At 36.5% G+C, this 16,321-nt stretch overlaps 1 protein-coding gene across 2 annotated transcripts in view; it reads left to right on the plus strand.

Moving 5' to 3' along the window:
- LOC309962154 (protein EURL homolog) overlaps positions 1–13,383 on the plus strand; it is a 31,187-nt gene extending 17,804 nt beyond the window's left edge. Inside the window, exons 3-5 of one of the 2 annotated variants that reach the window (XM_082839769.1) lie at positions 5,167–5,703; positions 6,719–6,781; positions 8,568–13,383. In XM_082839769.1, the coding sequence (XP_082695895.1) occupies positions 5,167–5,703; positions 6,719–6,781; positions 8,568–8,734 (767 nt within the window). In that variant the 3' untranslated portion in view covers positions 8,735–13,383. The remainder of the gene's footprint in view (positions 1–5,166; positions 5,704–6,718; positions 6,782–8,567) is intronic. The other variant, XM_082839770.1, reaches the window with a different exon arrangement.
- Positions 13,384–16,321: the final 2,938 nt, after the last annotated feature.

Genomic DNA, 16,321 nt, shown 5'->3' on the forward strand with positions numbered 1-16,321 from the left:
TAATGGGACACGTCATAGAACTCTTAAGTGTTTTGGGTTTTGTGGCTATTTTTTAGTGCCATTGAGAGTATCATCCTGTGAGAGGAAAAATTATGTTACTACAATAGGCATATTAAATATATGCATGGAAATATCTTTGTTTTAAAAGGGTGACACTGATAGGTAGACAGGAAGATCTACATTTGAGTGGCTCTTGCTCTTTTATGAGTATAACCGAGTTTTCTTAAAACAAATTGATCCTAAAGAGGAATTTAAAGAATAAAAATGGGGATAGCATGCCAGATGGGTTAGTGGGAGGGTTTTCAAAGTATGTGAGAATGGTGTAACAAAATCAGAAATGAAAGTGGGAAGACTTTAAAAAGAAAACTGTTGAATAGAAACAGCTTAACTTTTTAAAATACCACTGTTCATACAGAAATGTACTGCCTAGGGGCTTCCCTGGTAGCACAGTGGTTAAGAATCTGCCTGCCAATGCAGGGGACATGGGTTCGAGCCCTGGTACAGGAAAATCCCACATTCTGCGGAGCAACTAAGCCAGTGCGCCACAACTACTGAGCCTGCATTCTAGAGCCCATGAGCCACAACTACTGAGCCCGTGTACCACAACTACTGAAGCCCACGTGCCTAGAGCCCGTGCTCGGCAACAAGGGAAGCCATCGCAATGAGAAGACTTCGCACCGCAACGAAGAGTAGCCCCCGCTCGCCGCAACTAGAGAAAGCCCGCGCGCAGCAACAAAGACCCAACACAGCCAAAAATAAATAAATAAATAAATAAGAAATGTACTGCCTATATAAATTTCTAAACAGCCTCTATCCAGAAGAAACTAGTACATACTTCTAAAAAATATTAGCAATTACAGTTGCCAAGTAAGGTCTTGGTTCTCTAATAATCATGAACTCAAGACACAGTTACATGGACATCTTTGTGATATGTTTTAAAGATTTTATGATAGTTAAGGTGTCAATTATATTGGCCCTCAATTTTTATTAGTAAGGAAGTTTTAGTGCAATTTTTGTTGAACTGGTTTGAAAATTACTTATAACTCAGGTTCTCAAAAGTATCAACTTATTTAATTGCATTTAGATTCATTCCCTTTCAAAAGCTGCTGAGCGGTTTACACTTGTAAATGCAATTAAAATTGTAAAGTCAGTTGGGAAACTCACTGGGATCTCTGATAATAGCAGTGGTTGTTACTCTTATATTCGAACTGATAAAGTGGAAAAAACAAAATCACTTCAGGAGTTTATACAATGACACCTATATTGCTGATACAAATTAAGTGGGCTACTCACATTCTTTTCTAGGTTAAAAAGTAATTTGTTCAAGTATACGAAGTAGTCCGTGTATTAAATTTTTTGTTTCTTCTGCTACTGCATATTTTAAGCTATGTTTATAAGACAAACATTTTCAAATTGAACTTTAAAACTGATTCAAGTTTTAAATTTTTAGTGAGCTAAAGAAGTTACAGGTACAGATCTGGATGAATGAGCTACAGTATACATAAAATAGCCTTCTTGTATATTCACTGTATGTACATTTCTAATGAAAATATGTAATTGAATAGAAGTTCCTGATTTTGTATGGCAGATTGAATGATGCCACAGGAATGCCATTTCTGTATCAGTGCCACTCATTAGTTCTTGGGACTAATGGCACGTTAAACTATAAACATAGGAGTAACTTTACTGGAAGATGCCTTTAATTAACTTCTGAGAGCCTGGCCTAATTGCACATCCTAGTTACCTTGCTAGGATGGGCAAAACTTCATGGCAGTAGACCTCAAATAATAACTGGTAATAAGTTTTAGGTTTGTTTTTTAATATAATTTTAATTTTCCTTTATTCATTTAATTTTCCTTGAGTATTTGCTGTGTGCCAGGCACTATGACAATAAGGATGCATATAAAACAGATGGTCCCCTTTCTCACAGAACTTACCTTCTAGCAGGGGATAAAGGCCAGTGAAGAAGCAACTGTACAGTCTGGTGTGATTAACTCAGATGTTACTGGTTAGAAAAGGCTTCTTTAGAGGAAGTGAGAACTAGATGGGATGGTGAGGAAGACCCAGATAATGTAGTGGGAGTAATAATGGAGTGAAGGAGGATTTAATATGCTGTACTGCTGGACTTTAGGGGGAAAAAAATCTGTTAAGATGGACAGTAAAACATCTGGGATGGGGGTGCAGGGAAGAACTGTCAAGGAGGACACCCAGGTTTCTTCCTTGAGCAGGTGGTGGTACCAGACTCAGGAAGAAGATTGGGTTTGGGTGGTAAAAATGGAGGAAGAGGAGTGTCATTTAGGCAGGGTGAGTTTCAGAAGCCTATGGGACATCTAAGTAGAAATATTTCCCACATTCAGAACTCTTCCTGACATGACTTTTTTATGTCTTTTATAGGGGATTTTTCACCTGAGTGTCTGAATCGGAAATTTATTTTACATCTATGTATTTTCACATTAAATTGAATATTGTAGTTCTCTGACTTGCTGTTTATCTCAGCAGATTACCAATATGCATATAATCATGTGCTTGCCGGGTTCCAAGCATTCATTTGGGGATTTAAGTAACAGTTAAAAAATTATTTCTGGAGAACAAAAAGTTATATTACAGGAATTACTAAGAAGCAACGTTGGGTAAAAATATCTTTAAAAGCCCACGTTAGTCTTCAAATAAACATCCATCATACTGATTTGTTGTTGAAGCTGTGGGGTACATCAGGAAATTTGTTTCATATAATTTTTTATCTTTTTTTAATACAATTTCTGAACATTCCAAATAAAATTTTAAAAACCCGAAAAAACAAGGGCTTCCCTAGTGGCACATTGGTTGAGAGTCCGCCTGCCAATGCAGGGGACACGGGTTCGTGCCCCGGTTCGTGAAGATCCCACATGCTGCGGAGCAGCTGGGCCCGTGAGCCATGGCCGCTGAGCCTGCGTGTCCGGAGCCTGTGCTCCGCAACGGGAGACGCCACAACAGTGAGAGGCCCGCGTACCCCACACACATACACACACACACACACACACACACACACACACACACACACACACACACACACACACACACACTATATACACATATATATAAAACAGCAAAAAATAATGCCTTTCTGTAGCCTAGTTTAGAACCCTTTTTATATGCTGAAGGATTTCCTTTCATACATAGTAAAGGAGAAACAATTTACAGTGTTTAGATTCAGCTAAAGCATTGCTACATGATTAGTGCTGTGGCAGTGGACCGAGTGAGAATGAGACTGTTTACTGTTTCAGGGATTAGCTAGCCGTCAGCCTCATCTTAGGCCAGTGAGCCCTAAGAGAGTTTATAAAGAGTAAGGAAGCTCTTTAATGAATCCTCCAAAGTTAGTAAAGTAAGCAAGCTATCACGTTCTCTCTGCCTAGCAGTAAGTATTAGAATCAAACAGCAGAATGGAGGTATTTCTTATTTTGTCTATAATTGATACTAACTACCTTTTTGTCTTACTTATGATATGAAACATGCATAATAACAATACTTTTAATATTTTTATTCTAATCAAGGTTTGTGAACTTCCTTTTTTATGTTAATTTACCAGGTTTTGAAATACAGCTGTGAGGTTTTGCACTTAAATATTTTAATTCTGCTGGAAATTTGACCCAACCAGACAATAACTGGTAAAAAATATATACACACACAGTTGCAGTACAGGTACCAAAGGGGTAAATAAAACGTGTATGAAATTCTGTTTAAGTTCAGTTTTTACACTCAGTGGAAGAAACAAGGCTGAGATAGTTGAGTTTTCCTGGTGAGAGTCGTTGGCTCTCGTCTGCTTAGACTGTTAGTGTTTAGGAGGTGTGCCCCATAGCTTACTTGTGAGGGAACTGACAGCCCAGTTAGCACTGGTTTTGGCAGTCTTAGCAGGACCTACCATTGGCTGATGTTATGTCATTTTGGAACAAATTAGTATTCGCAAGCACTTTTGTACCTGATTTAATGCCATTAAAGCACAAATACTTCATTATCTTAGTATTAGCCAGCATTTGCAGTTCAGTTAATAAAACTGTTACAACTTCAGTTTTTAAAACAAGGGGTGAATACAGAATGTAATTTTTTCTGACGAAGTCAGCTAAAACTTTTTTTTTAACCTAGCACCTGAGTGGCTCTCCACTTACTCTGTTTTCAAAGCTAAGCAGATTTAGACTGCTTAATTCTGGCAGGCATTAATTTTCAGTTCCACATCCCTTATTCACCTTCAGTATAAAAGCACTGCTGTTTGACCTTAAATGGTTTGAACTTATGAAAATGTATGAATGTATTCTATATTTGGAAGTGTGTTGTGTATTTGAAAAGGTATTCTGTATTTTAAAAAACAATTGAGATAGTATGCTTAAGCCGTACTAAAAAGTTGGGAAACATAAACATGTAATATGAATATTTCCATTATTTATGGTGCATAATGAACACTTGTGAGTTCAAGAATTATACTGGCTATTGTATCTTGGTAGACTGAATGTGTTGCTATATGAGTAATAATTGTGTGTAATGCATTTCTTCTAGAGATAAAATTATCTTGATAAAGTTTTAATAAGTATCAAACATGTGAAAACATTTTAGATGCTTTTCTTACTTAAAAAAATAAACAGTTCATTGACTTTTTGAGGCTTATATTAATGTGTATTTTTCTGGTTCTGGTTTATCTTTCCCCAGTAAAAACATAACTAATAACTTAAGTTCATGATTTACTGTGTTTTTTGTTGGGCAAAAAATTGTCAAGCATTTCTCTTATTGAGCCTATAATAGAAATTTTTTTCAAGTGTGTACTTCAGGAGGATTAGTGAAGAAAGCACTATAATATCAAGGCCAAGATTCTGTAAATGTAAACTGCTGGTTCAGTAGTATTTTTTAATATTATGCAACAACATGCCTCTGGGCTGAGGTTGAAATTGAATCATTAAACCCTTAGAAAGGCTTTACTATTCATAAGAATTTAATATTTCTGCTATTCAGAATTTACTGAATAGTTAAATTGAAGCATAAATTATTAGTCTGTATTTTATATTAATACCAATATTCTTCAGCATTTTTCCTCTGATTTACAAATTATCAGTGACTGTGTTTTACTAAGATGTGTATTTCTCAATGCACCTTATAAAAAACAAAACTGTCTCAAGTCTTCTGTTTCTTTTTTTTCTTTAGGAATACCAAAATCTAATCTCTTGCACACCAAATCATTAAGGGGCCATAAAGACTGCTTTGAAAAATACCATTTGATTGCAAACCAGGAGTGTCCTCGATCTAAGCTTTCAAAAAGTACTTATGAAGAAGTTAAAACCATTTTGAGTAAGAAGATAAACTGGATTGTACAGTATGCACAAAATAAGGATCTGGATTCAGATTCTGAATGTTCTAAAAATCCCCAGCATCACCTGTTTAATTTCAGGCATAAGCCAGATAAAAAGTTACTCCCACAGTTTGACTCCCAAGTACCAAAGTATTCTGCAAAGTGGATAGATGGAAATGCAGGTGCCCTCTCAAACTGTACACAAAGAATATTGGAACAGAGGGAAAATACGGACTTTGGGCTTGCTGTGTTACAAGATTCAGGTGCCACTTTATGCCACAATAGTCAATTGTGGCCTCATAGTCACAACGAGGAACAGAAAAAAGAAGAGACAGTCTCTAATCCAGAGGCTAATGTCCAAACCCAGCATCCACATTACAGCAGAGAAGAATGTAAGTAAAAATAGGGAGAAAAGGTAAAGGTTGGAGTTTTATATGTTTTATATATGTGATGTGTCAAGAATTTTGCTGTGATATTATAGATTTGGTAAATACAGTATTTAAATGACAGGTTCACCCTAGCAAAAAATGAGATGTCTTAAAACTCTTCGTCATTTCTTTGGAATATTCCTTAGTAGGTCCTAAACCATTGGAATTCTGCAGGCCCATCATTTGTTTTGCCATTTTAAATTATTAACGGAATGGAATCAACAACTGTGAATTGGAAAGTTCAGGGTTCATATAGTTTAGAAGTACAGCCTCAACCATTGACAAACACACACTGGCACATTGCTAATCCCTACAAGACTAATTGGGGGTGGCATTTCAAAAGCAGAAATCTGACATTTCACTAAAGGCCAAAGGTAATGTGTGTACTTGGAAAAAGTGACTCATTCAGTCTGCATATTATTTCTTCAAAAACTCATAGGAGCTAAGATAATTTTAATTGACTTAAAATCAGGTGATCTTAGAGCTAGAAGGGCGCTTGGGTATATTTTTATAAAACTCCTTGATTCTACATATGAATTATCTAAGGTTATATAGCTAGGTAGACAAATTGATTTTTCAAACTATTTCCATAGCACTTTAGTGTTTTTCAAGCTACACATCATGAAGCATGTAGTGCTTAAGCAAAATCAACTTGATGGGTAGTGACTAGCACTTTTTAAAAACTGAAACAGAATGAGAAATAGCAGAAACCATTGGACCTAATGCTAAGAGTTTTTCAGTGAACCTTTTATTACAGGTGGAGGTAGACTGGGAGTGAAATGTTTCTTACTGTGGGATGTGGTCAAAACTTGAAAACTCAACACTTTAGGAGTTAATGAATGAAGCTTGGGGCCCTGCAGAATGTTACGTGGGAAGATAAGTGCAAATATTTCTTTTAAATAGGATATTGTGTTGGTGGTGTAGATAACGTCTTTTCCCAGGTTGTCATGGTAATAATGAATATGTTTTCATGTTTCAGTGAATTCGATGACTCTTGGTGAGGTAAAGCAACTGAATGCAGAGCTCCGACAACAAATACAGGGTAAAGACTCAGTGTCAGTGCTTTTTACATGTGCAAATTTTGATACAGAAAATCCCCTGTTAGCTTCACCTGCATTTAAATTATGGGATTAGAACCTGCTCGAGTTTCCAGAGCAAAAAGAATTCTTCTTATTATTTTTTATGAACTGCAGGTGAAATAGGTTCTTTTTTAGGTGAAAACGGAGACAACTTAATCTCTACCTCTTACTAACATGTTTTTGGCTACCTACTATTGTACCAGGCACTGTGCAGGTGTGCTCCTTAGCAGTTCTTTTAGGGCAGGTGGTATTGGCCCCGTTTTTTCTTAATTTTTATTAAATTTTCTAAACACAAAAGTAATCAGAATAGTATAGTGGAACCGTTGACCCATCTTTCCCAGTTTCAACTATAATCAAAAGCATAGCTAATTTTCCTTCATCTCTGCGTGCACCCATTCCCCTCGACCCACCCCCACCACCAGCATGGATTATTTTAAAACAAATCCCAGACAACATTTTGTTTTGTCCGTAAATAGTGTAGGATTTTCTCAAAAAAATAACATCATTTTTTAGGCAATCACAACCTCTATCACATCTTTAAAAAAAAATGGCTAGTAATTTGTTAACATCATCAAATAGGATGCTGAAACAGTGTTCAAATTCCCCAACTGTTTCTTTTTTTTTTTTTCCTGCAATTGATTTCCATTTAGGTGAGAAAACTAACTGTGCTTCAGAGACATTAAGTTGCTTGCAGTTGCCTTAGTTGCTTAGATCATGCTTTCAGTCAGTAACAGATTAAGGATTATAACCCCTGTCTTTAACTCCAAAGCTAGTAGTCTTTCTTGACCACACACCCTCTCAGAATAATAAGATAATAATAATAGCACCTTATATTTATCAAGTACTTATTCTGCGGTAAGTACAAGTATGATCTTATTTAATACAATAAACCTGTGAGGTGCTTACTTTCATTATCGAGGTTATATATAAGAAGAAATTAAAACATAGTTTAGGACTTCCCTGGTGGCGCAGTGGTTAAGAATCCACCTGCCATTGCAGTGGACATGGGTTCGAGCCCTGGTCCGGAAAGATCCCACATGCCACAGAGCAGCTAAGCCCGTGTGCCACAACTACTGAGCCTGCACTCTAGAGCCCGCAAGCCACAACTACTGAGCCCACGAGCCACAACTACTGAAGCCCGTGCGCCTAGAGCCGCACTCCGCAACGAGAAGCCACTGCAATGAGAAGCCCGAGCACTGCAACGAAGCGCTCACCGCAACTAGAAAAAGCCCGCGCACAGCAACGAAGACCCAAAAACAAATAAATTTATATATAAAAAAAAAAAACATAGTTTAAGTTACTTGCCTGAGACGCGTGAGAGTCGGAACAAGGATTCAAAACTCCGGTAGTCTGATTCCAAAGCCTCTTAGGGGGGGTTCCAGACCTGGGTATTAATGGGCACTTTACTGTCCATAAGTCATATTAGAAATTGATTGAACCTGTTTATCTGTTCAGATTGAGAAAAGTATCTCAGAGGTAGTTGTAACTGCCATTTCTGCTATGCATCTCTAAGTCATTGCTTGACTCTCAAGTTTCATTTGATGGAGAAAAGAAAAACAGTATTCCAGTTGGCTATGCAAAGCATACAACTTTCTAGGATGATCAAAACACAACCGTTTCCTTGGTTTCAAACTACTTTCATTGCAAACATTTGCCCAGTGCATTCATTTTAATTAAAGTACTTGAAATATAAATCATAGATTAGCTTTCTGTGTACTAAAAATGGAACTACTTTTTAAATCTTTACAGAAGTTTTTGAAGAGTTAGCCCACCAAGTGCAAGAAAAAGATTCTTTGGCCTCAGAGCTCCATGTCCGCCACATTGCCATCGAACAGCTTCTCAAGAACTATTCCAAGTTACCGTGTCTGCAAATGGGACGAACGGGAATGAAGTCACACCTACCCATAAACAACTGAACTCTAAACTTACACGTCCTTCCTAAGGCCTGCCAGGCATGCACACTTTGAAGAAGTTGAAGAAAGTTATGGTCAATTATTTTATGGTCATTAAATTTGCAAAACTTAAGGCAGTGTTTAACATCTTTGTCAAATAAAGCAGATCATTACACTCTAGTCTTCTAGGGTTAATCATTTTGGTTCATTTGGGAAATCTTTTTTCCCATAATTACTAAACAGCCCTCCCTAACTTTTACCACATGTGACTACTTAAATATACTGTTAGAGTGTGACTTTGTTAAACATGGTTTAATGTAATTCACCTGTCAGAACAACAGAAGGTTAACAAAGTTCTTAGGTTAGTCTAAACTACTAAAGATAACATTTAAGAGGTAAATGGAATTCATAATATCACCTCTTATTTATTGAGCAATATTTTAATATGAAAATTTTATATATAAAAATAGTATTTTAGGTACCTTTTCATTCTGTTTATAAATGTGTATTTGAATGGCTCTGTATATTATATTTACACTTTCATGTGTGAATGTTACCCATATTTCAGATCACTGCATTTTATTCTCTTAATAATGTTTTTACAGCTGTTATCTTATTTTCCAAAGATAAATGTATTTTGGCATAGAAATCTATCTAGTTGAATTGTTTTGACTTCTAATAACTCTTATGAAAGAGGAATTAATAACTTTTTAAAGCAAATATACAGGAAAATAAAAGACATTATTTTTTTCTAACAAAAACAGTTATGAGTCCAAGAAGAAAATGCTAATCTAGTTTCTGTATGTCAGCTTGTCTCCATAGAAGTAAAAGTCTATTCTACGTCATTATTACTTTCATCCTAATGACTTTGATGTGTTAGATTTGGACAGAATTTAAGTCAAGTCTCACTTCCAAGTCAAATGTAATGTCTATCTTCAAATATAATATGCCATGAAATTGTTGTCCTATCTTTGAAAAAAATTAAAATCATTTTGTGTACCACTTAAGATAAAAGTTCAAGAATCCTTCAACTGTCCAAATTCTGTTATCAACATCACTGAAAGTAGTGCCCAAAGAAAGCATTTTCTAAACTTTAGAATCTAAAGGAAAAGAGAAGATTGCTAGTCACAGAAAAACAGAACTCTTAATTCAAAAAAAAAGTCCATTTTTAAGAGGATACTCTTATTGCCTATCATGTTTCCAAAGAATTCTGAACAAATAGTTTGTCTCAAACAGCTAGATAAGTTTTCAAATAATATAGTAAAAGCTATAACCAATGCAGAATTAAAATGGGCTCTAAATTCTGTTTTCAACTGGTACTTAGAATGTATTTATGAGGTAAGATCCTTTGCTTGAAAGAATCCACAGAAAAGCCCATTAACTTGGCAGTTTCACACATAAAGATATGAATAACTTCTGCCTTAAATTTGGCAGCCTGCCCTGGTTTGGGTCAGATTTTAGTCTTGAACACAAAGAGTATTTGACTAAGCAAAGAATCACCTCAATCTAGTAGAAAACAACTTTTTGTAACGCTAAAATGTGTTAAATTTGCCTGAGGATATCAATTGATATCTCACTGATTTTGTTTTCTTTGAAATATGACATAACTGCTTTTCGGAGGGAGCTTTTGAAAGATGTTTTCAACTTCTCTCAATCCTTTGAGTCACCCAGAATGAATTTAAAATCCAGGGAGTGGGGGCTTCCCTGATGGCACAGTGGTTGAGAGTCCGCCTACCAATGCAGGGGACACGGGTTCATGCCCCGGTCCGGGAAGATCCCACATGCCGCGGAGCGGCTGGGCCCGTGAGCCATGGCCGCTGAGCCTGCGCGTCCGGAGCCTGTGCTCCGCAGTGGGAGAGGCCACAGCGGTGAGAGGCCTGCGTACCACAAAAAAAAAAAAAAAAAAAAAAATCCAGGGAGTGGGAATGCATTGCCTTAGTTGTGATAAGCTTTAATTGAATGTGTGCAATATCAAAATTTATAAACTATAAGTTGAATAAAGACATCTCCTGATGAAGCCGATAAGTATCTCAGTGCTTCGTTGTTATGGTCAGATTTTCAAATTTGACTTTACTCTTTTTGACATAATTCATTAAGAATCTTCCCAGCCAGGGTGCTTCTACACATTTGTGGTTCTATTTAGGTCACTTAGGGACAGTCGTAAAAGTTTGGGATGTGTTGCCTTTGATGTAAGTAGTAGCTTGTTGCCAGAACATGAGCCATATGGTGCAGTCCCAAATATAACAGTGTTATCCAAAGAAAGTGTTTGCTTATTTCTTAGAGTTTCTGGCGAATTTATAGCATTACTAATGAGTTTGGCACAATTGGATGGGGGCGTATATACCAAGGTCTTAACTGAGGACTCTAATTTATTCCATTTAGATATTTCTTACTTAAGCCCTTCAAAGGCAAGGTGCTCTTAAAAAATACCTGTGGTGCTGGTACTCGCACTAGTACTTAATTTGGAAGGATATCCTAGTTAAAAAAAATTTTTGAAAAAAGTATTTTGCACAGCAGTTTATCCAAATATTTGGTAAACTTATTTTATATTCCTATGTTAGTTTTCTTGAATATTCAATTATTGCATATGCTAAAATAAGGGTAAGGGATAGAGTTGAGTTTTCAGAGAACATGAAATACCGCAAATATTGGTTACCATGCTTGGCTATTTTTCTGCAGAGTTGTTAGTACTTTTTGAGGAAGTTTAGAAGAAAACCTCACATATACCTTTAGTTTCAAAAATGGTAAAAAAAGAGACTGCTAATCAGCCATTATTGACATCTTCACAGCTTATGTGACTAAAGGGAGTGAAATAAGACTAATATTTTTTTCACTTTAGATTTCATAATTAGACAAGTTGAATTAAGTTTAAAACATCAGTTGTTTAAAGTTATTTTGACCACACAAGATTGTTCTCTTTAAAGATTTAAAATGCTTGCAGCCTTTTATTTAAGCTAAAAACCTATTTACTTTGCGATTATTATCCTTTGATCCTAGTACTTAGTATCCAAATTAGTCTTTTTTTTTTTCTTAAAGGCATGCACTTAAGAGACCAATAATAGATGATGCATGCAGGCAGCAGGATAGTGTTTCTTTCCATTATGTAGTTGCTTACACACAGTGTTGGAGCAGAGAAATGTTGTTAGTTTTTCAAATTATATGTTCATTTCACCACAAAGTGCCCATTTTTATATGCATTTGAGGGTTGTTTTTAAAAGAAATTCATGTTGGAAAGTGATTTCAGAAATATAGTCAAAATATATTCTTTTGTTGTTGGCATCTTGACAAGCATCTTGAGATTTCTCGGGTTTTTTATTTTACTGTATTCTTTACCACTGAAAATGGTTTAAAGTTCATTCTTTTTTGTTTTTATATTTTTTTTACCTAGGTGTTTACAATGTTGAGGCTTTCGGTCAGTTTTTGCCGCATTTTGGGTTTTTTTTTAATATTTTGGGATGAGTGTTAATGTTTACCAGTTTTGGCTTTATTTTGTTTTGTTTTGGAAGAAATCTGCTAGTGTTATTAATGTTGTAAAATGTAATACAAAATGTATATGCTCAAAACCTCAGTAGGAACTTTTAAAGAAATTATTTGTGTAGCTTCATAGGAGGTTCAGGTTAGTGACCATAAAATTAAGTTACATGACATAAAAAATTTTCAAATGGTACAGTGTAAAGTTCTTGTAGTGTTATTTTTATGCTAAAGTAAGATATGTGAGTAATTTTAAGTACTTAATAGAAAGTTTAGTACTCTACAAATAGATTTTTTTTAAATATCTTTTGTTCAGATGTGGCTGAAAAGCAAAGATAATTGATTTCATTTCAGTGTTCAATTGCATTTTTAACTTTAGGTTGGTAGAAATAATTATTTGAGGAAATTTGTGGTGGTGGGGTGGGAGAGAGTTTATTACCAAAATAATAAGGTAATAAGGCTCTGGCACAAGTAAAGGTATCTTGGAGGGGGGCTGTAATACTGTGCTTGGAATAACAAGGATCTGTCCAGCGTCTTAAGTATTTTCATTCACTTCATCCTTTCATAACTGCCCTTATGGCAATGTAGTCTAACCTATTAAGCAGCTTGGTCACCTTGCTATGAACCATATCATAGCAAGTCTCTAGCATTGAGATTTCTTGAGCACCTAGTTTGTAACATATGCTTTCCTATTCTTTTTAGTTTAAAATAATCCAGATTACTAATGCATTTCAGTGATGTTGAATTAGTCCGCAATTTTAATCCTACCAAATTAAAAAGTTTAAAAATCATGAAGATGAGTATTGCCCTCCACCCTCCCTTCAGAAAAAGTGTTAGTTGAACTTCCCTCAACTGCACAGAAAGCAAAGGGAATTTTAGTAAATGTGTGTTTCTTCTTTCAAACGTGTAGAATGTTTATTTCCATTCTACTGCCTCCAAAAGAGGCATTTTAGAAAGTGTTCAGTAGTGACTTCTGTTAAATGCCATTCATACTTTTACAATTTGTGTGTGTGTTAATGTTGCTTTAAACTTGAGTAGAAATTCGTACAAAATTGTCTAAGACCTTTGAGAAAAGAAAATGAAGCTGCAGTGATGAAAACCAAGTTGGTTTCAAAAAAGTTTATTTAGACATTACTTGGCTGTTATATTTTCCTTTTAAAACTGCAATAATTTATATATTTGTATTGCTCTGCTTTGGAACTGTAACTACATATGCTTGTCTACTATTTTTAATTTTACAACAATAAAATAAATATTTTATTATCTGCTAGCTTCAGTGGATATTTTTGTGTCCGTATATTTTCTTTAAATTATTGACCCAAATGAAAAGTTTTGTTTTTCACAATTAGGGAGTCTATACTTAGAATTGTTATCTAACAATTTCTTAATTTTTTGTGAGAATCTTTCTTTGATACTTAATATTCCCTCTGTCCCAAGAGTTCAGAAGCAGAAAATAAGATTCCTGTGGCTTTCTAGATGTCTATACAACTTTTTAATTTGGAGTGTACTTTTTACATACAATAAATACACAGATTTTAAGTGTGTTGTTTGAGTTTTAATAAGTGTATACAACTGTGTAACCATCCCCTCTTTGGGCCCCTTTCTAATCTCTTCACTCTCCATTTCCTTTCCACTGTTCTTATCTCTATCACCGTAATTTGCATTTGCCTGACTTAGAACTTGACATAAATATTATTCTACAGGATGTGCTCATTTGCTTCTGGCTTTTTTCACTCAGCCAGCTGCTCTGAAATTCATCTATATTAATGCAGGGTTCAGTAGTTCATTCCCTCTTTTTTTAGCTGACTAGTCTTTGGTGTGTATTATAATTTGTTTATCCATTCATCCTGTTGATGGACTTTTGAGTTGTTTCCAGTTTAAGGTTATATGAATAAAGCTGTTGTGAATATTTTTAAGTTGGCCTTTAAAAGGGTATTAAAATAATAAAGTATTCAAAATTACTCATGGTTAGCACTATGAATCTGAATTTTGTTTTTAATTATCATTTTTCCCACAAATGATTTTTAAAGTAATTTATATACCTTGTGGTAATAATTTGAAACTAGGAAACAGTTGTTCAAGAGATAAGAGGAAGATTACAAAATAAGGGATGTGTGAGAATTGAAACATTTAATGGGTTGCAAAGAATACTGATCATCCTTGAAGGTCTCTTCAAAGTCTAACAGTCTAAGACCACTTTGTTTTCCAGAAGAGGCAATGAAGACCAAGAGAGTCTGGTTTGGAGAAAGTACTGGAAAGAGCGCCAGACCACAAATGAAGTTGTTCTCCTGTTTAGCTTTAACTGCTTTGTGACGTTAAGGGAAATTAATCACTTAAATTTTTCTAAGCCTGAATTCACAAGCTAGAGCCAACAGTTGGTAAAATGTAAGCCTTCTGCTTCATCATCTTTGTTCCTGCACAGGTTCTGAGCCTTCTCAAGGATTTTCAAAGTACTTGTAAAATGATTTGCTCGCCCTCATTTTTAAATGTCATTACAGGACCCAGAATTCTTTGTAGGTGTCTTAGAGACTGGTAAGTAGGTGTGAGTAGGACGAATAGAAAGGAGGGGGAGCTGCAGGCAGAACGCCTTTTAAATCATTTATATATTGGTGTTCTAAATTACTAATTAAAAGGTTTTAAAAGATTTTATCTTTGGAATCTGATCTAGATGATGTCTTAGATCCCTTGTAAAGTTCCACACGACTTGCAAGTTTACATCAGTGTATTTTTCTTTGGAGGGGTAGGGGCGACATGTGCTCTGCATCTGAATCCCATTCCAGTGTTCAAATGGCACAGACCACTTTTACCTGTGGAAGCAAAAACTTCACCCAACCTACCTTGCAACTTGGACACTGCACCCTAATTGGCGAAGCAAAGAAACTGGGTAGGAGAGGATCCACGCTGAGAGCAGCAGCGTCTAACTATCACTAGGGGAAACATCTGGTATATCCAATGGGGACAACAGGTAAGCTCCTAGCATCTGGTGTTGAGTAGCCATTGCTCTGAGAATTTGGCCATGAACCTATTAGCTGATGAATCACCTTTGTTGCTGCCTGGTTTCCAAGCTTCCTGGGCAATCTCTACCCATTGAATAAATTCCTTTTCAGCCTAAATCAACCAGTTGCCTTCTCTGGCTTGCAACTGAGAACCCTGTTACACCTCATTTCAGTGCTCTCCCGCTCTGAGATCTTACAGAATTGGTTTCTAAAAGTGAACTGCTGAGAGCCACCACATAGCTGAACTATCCCTCAGGACCACATGGTCTGCCTTGGGTTAGCTGAAACTGATGCGAAGGTTCTAAAGAGAAATTAAATCTTTTGGTAATGTAGATGTCTGTTTTCCTGTTTTGTTCTTTTTAAAGGAATTTTGCCTTTTTAAAAAAATTTTTATTTATTTATTTATGGCTGTGTTGGCTCTTCGTTTCTGTGCGAGGGCTTTCTCTAGTTGCGGCAAGTGGGGGCTACTCTTCGTTGTGGTGCACGGGCTTCTCATTGCAGTGGCTTCTCTTGTTGCGGATCACAGGCTCTAGGCGCGTGGGCTTCAGTGGTTGTGGCTCGCAGCCTCTAGAGCACAGGCTCAGTAGTTGTGACTCGTGGGCTTAGTTGCTCCGCGGCATGTGGGATCTTCCCGGACCAGGGCTCGAACCCGTGTCCCCTGCATTGGCAGGCGGATTCTTTTTTTTTTTAATTTATTTATTTATTTTATTTTTGGCTGTGCTGGGTCTCCGTCTCTGTGCGAGGGCTTTCTCTAGTTGCGGCAAGCAGGGGCCACTCTTCATCGCGGTGCGCGGGCCTCTCACTATCGTGGCCTCTCTTGTTGTGGAGCACAGGCTCCAGACGCGCAGGCTCAGTAATTGTGGCTCACGGGGCTAGTTGCTCCGCGGCATGTGGGATCTTCCCAGACTAGGGCTCGAACCCATGTCCCCTGCATCGGCAGGCAAATTCTCAACCACTGCGCCACCAGGGAAGCCCTGTTTTCCTGTTAAAAGTGTTCATTGTTCATAGGTGGGGTGACTTTGGAGCACTTCTCTCTATCCTCCACGAATTACTGTAAGTGCTCACAGTTTGTATCTACCAGGATCTTGCAGGAAGTGATCTAATACAAACCAGTGATGATCATAACTTTAGCTCTGAGCTTGGC

The sequence above is a fragment of the Leucopleurus acutus genome (genome assembly GCF_964270905.1).
Source record: "Leucopleurus acutus genome assembly, chromosome: 5".
Taxonomy (NCBI): Eukaryota; Metazoa; Chordata; class Mammalia; order Artiodactyla; family Delphinidae; genus Leucopleurus; species Leucopleurus acutus.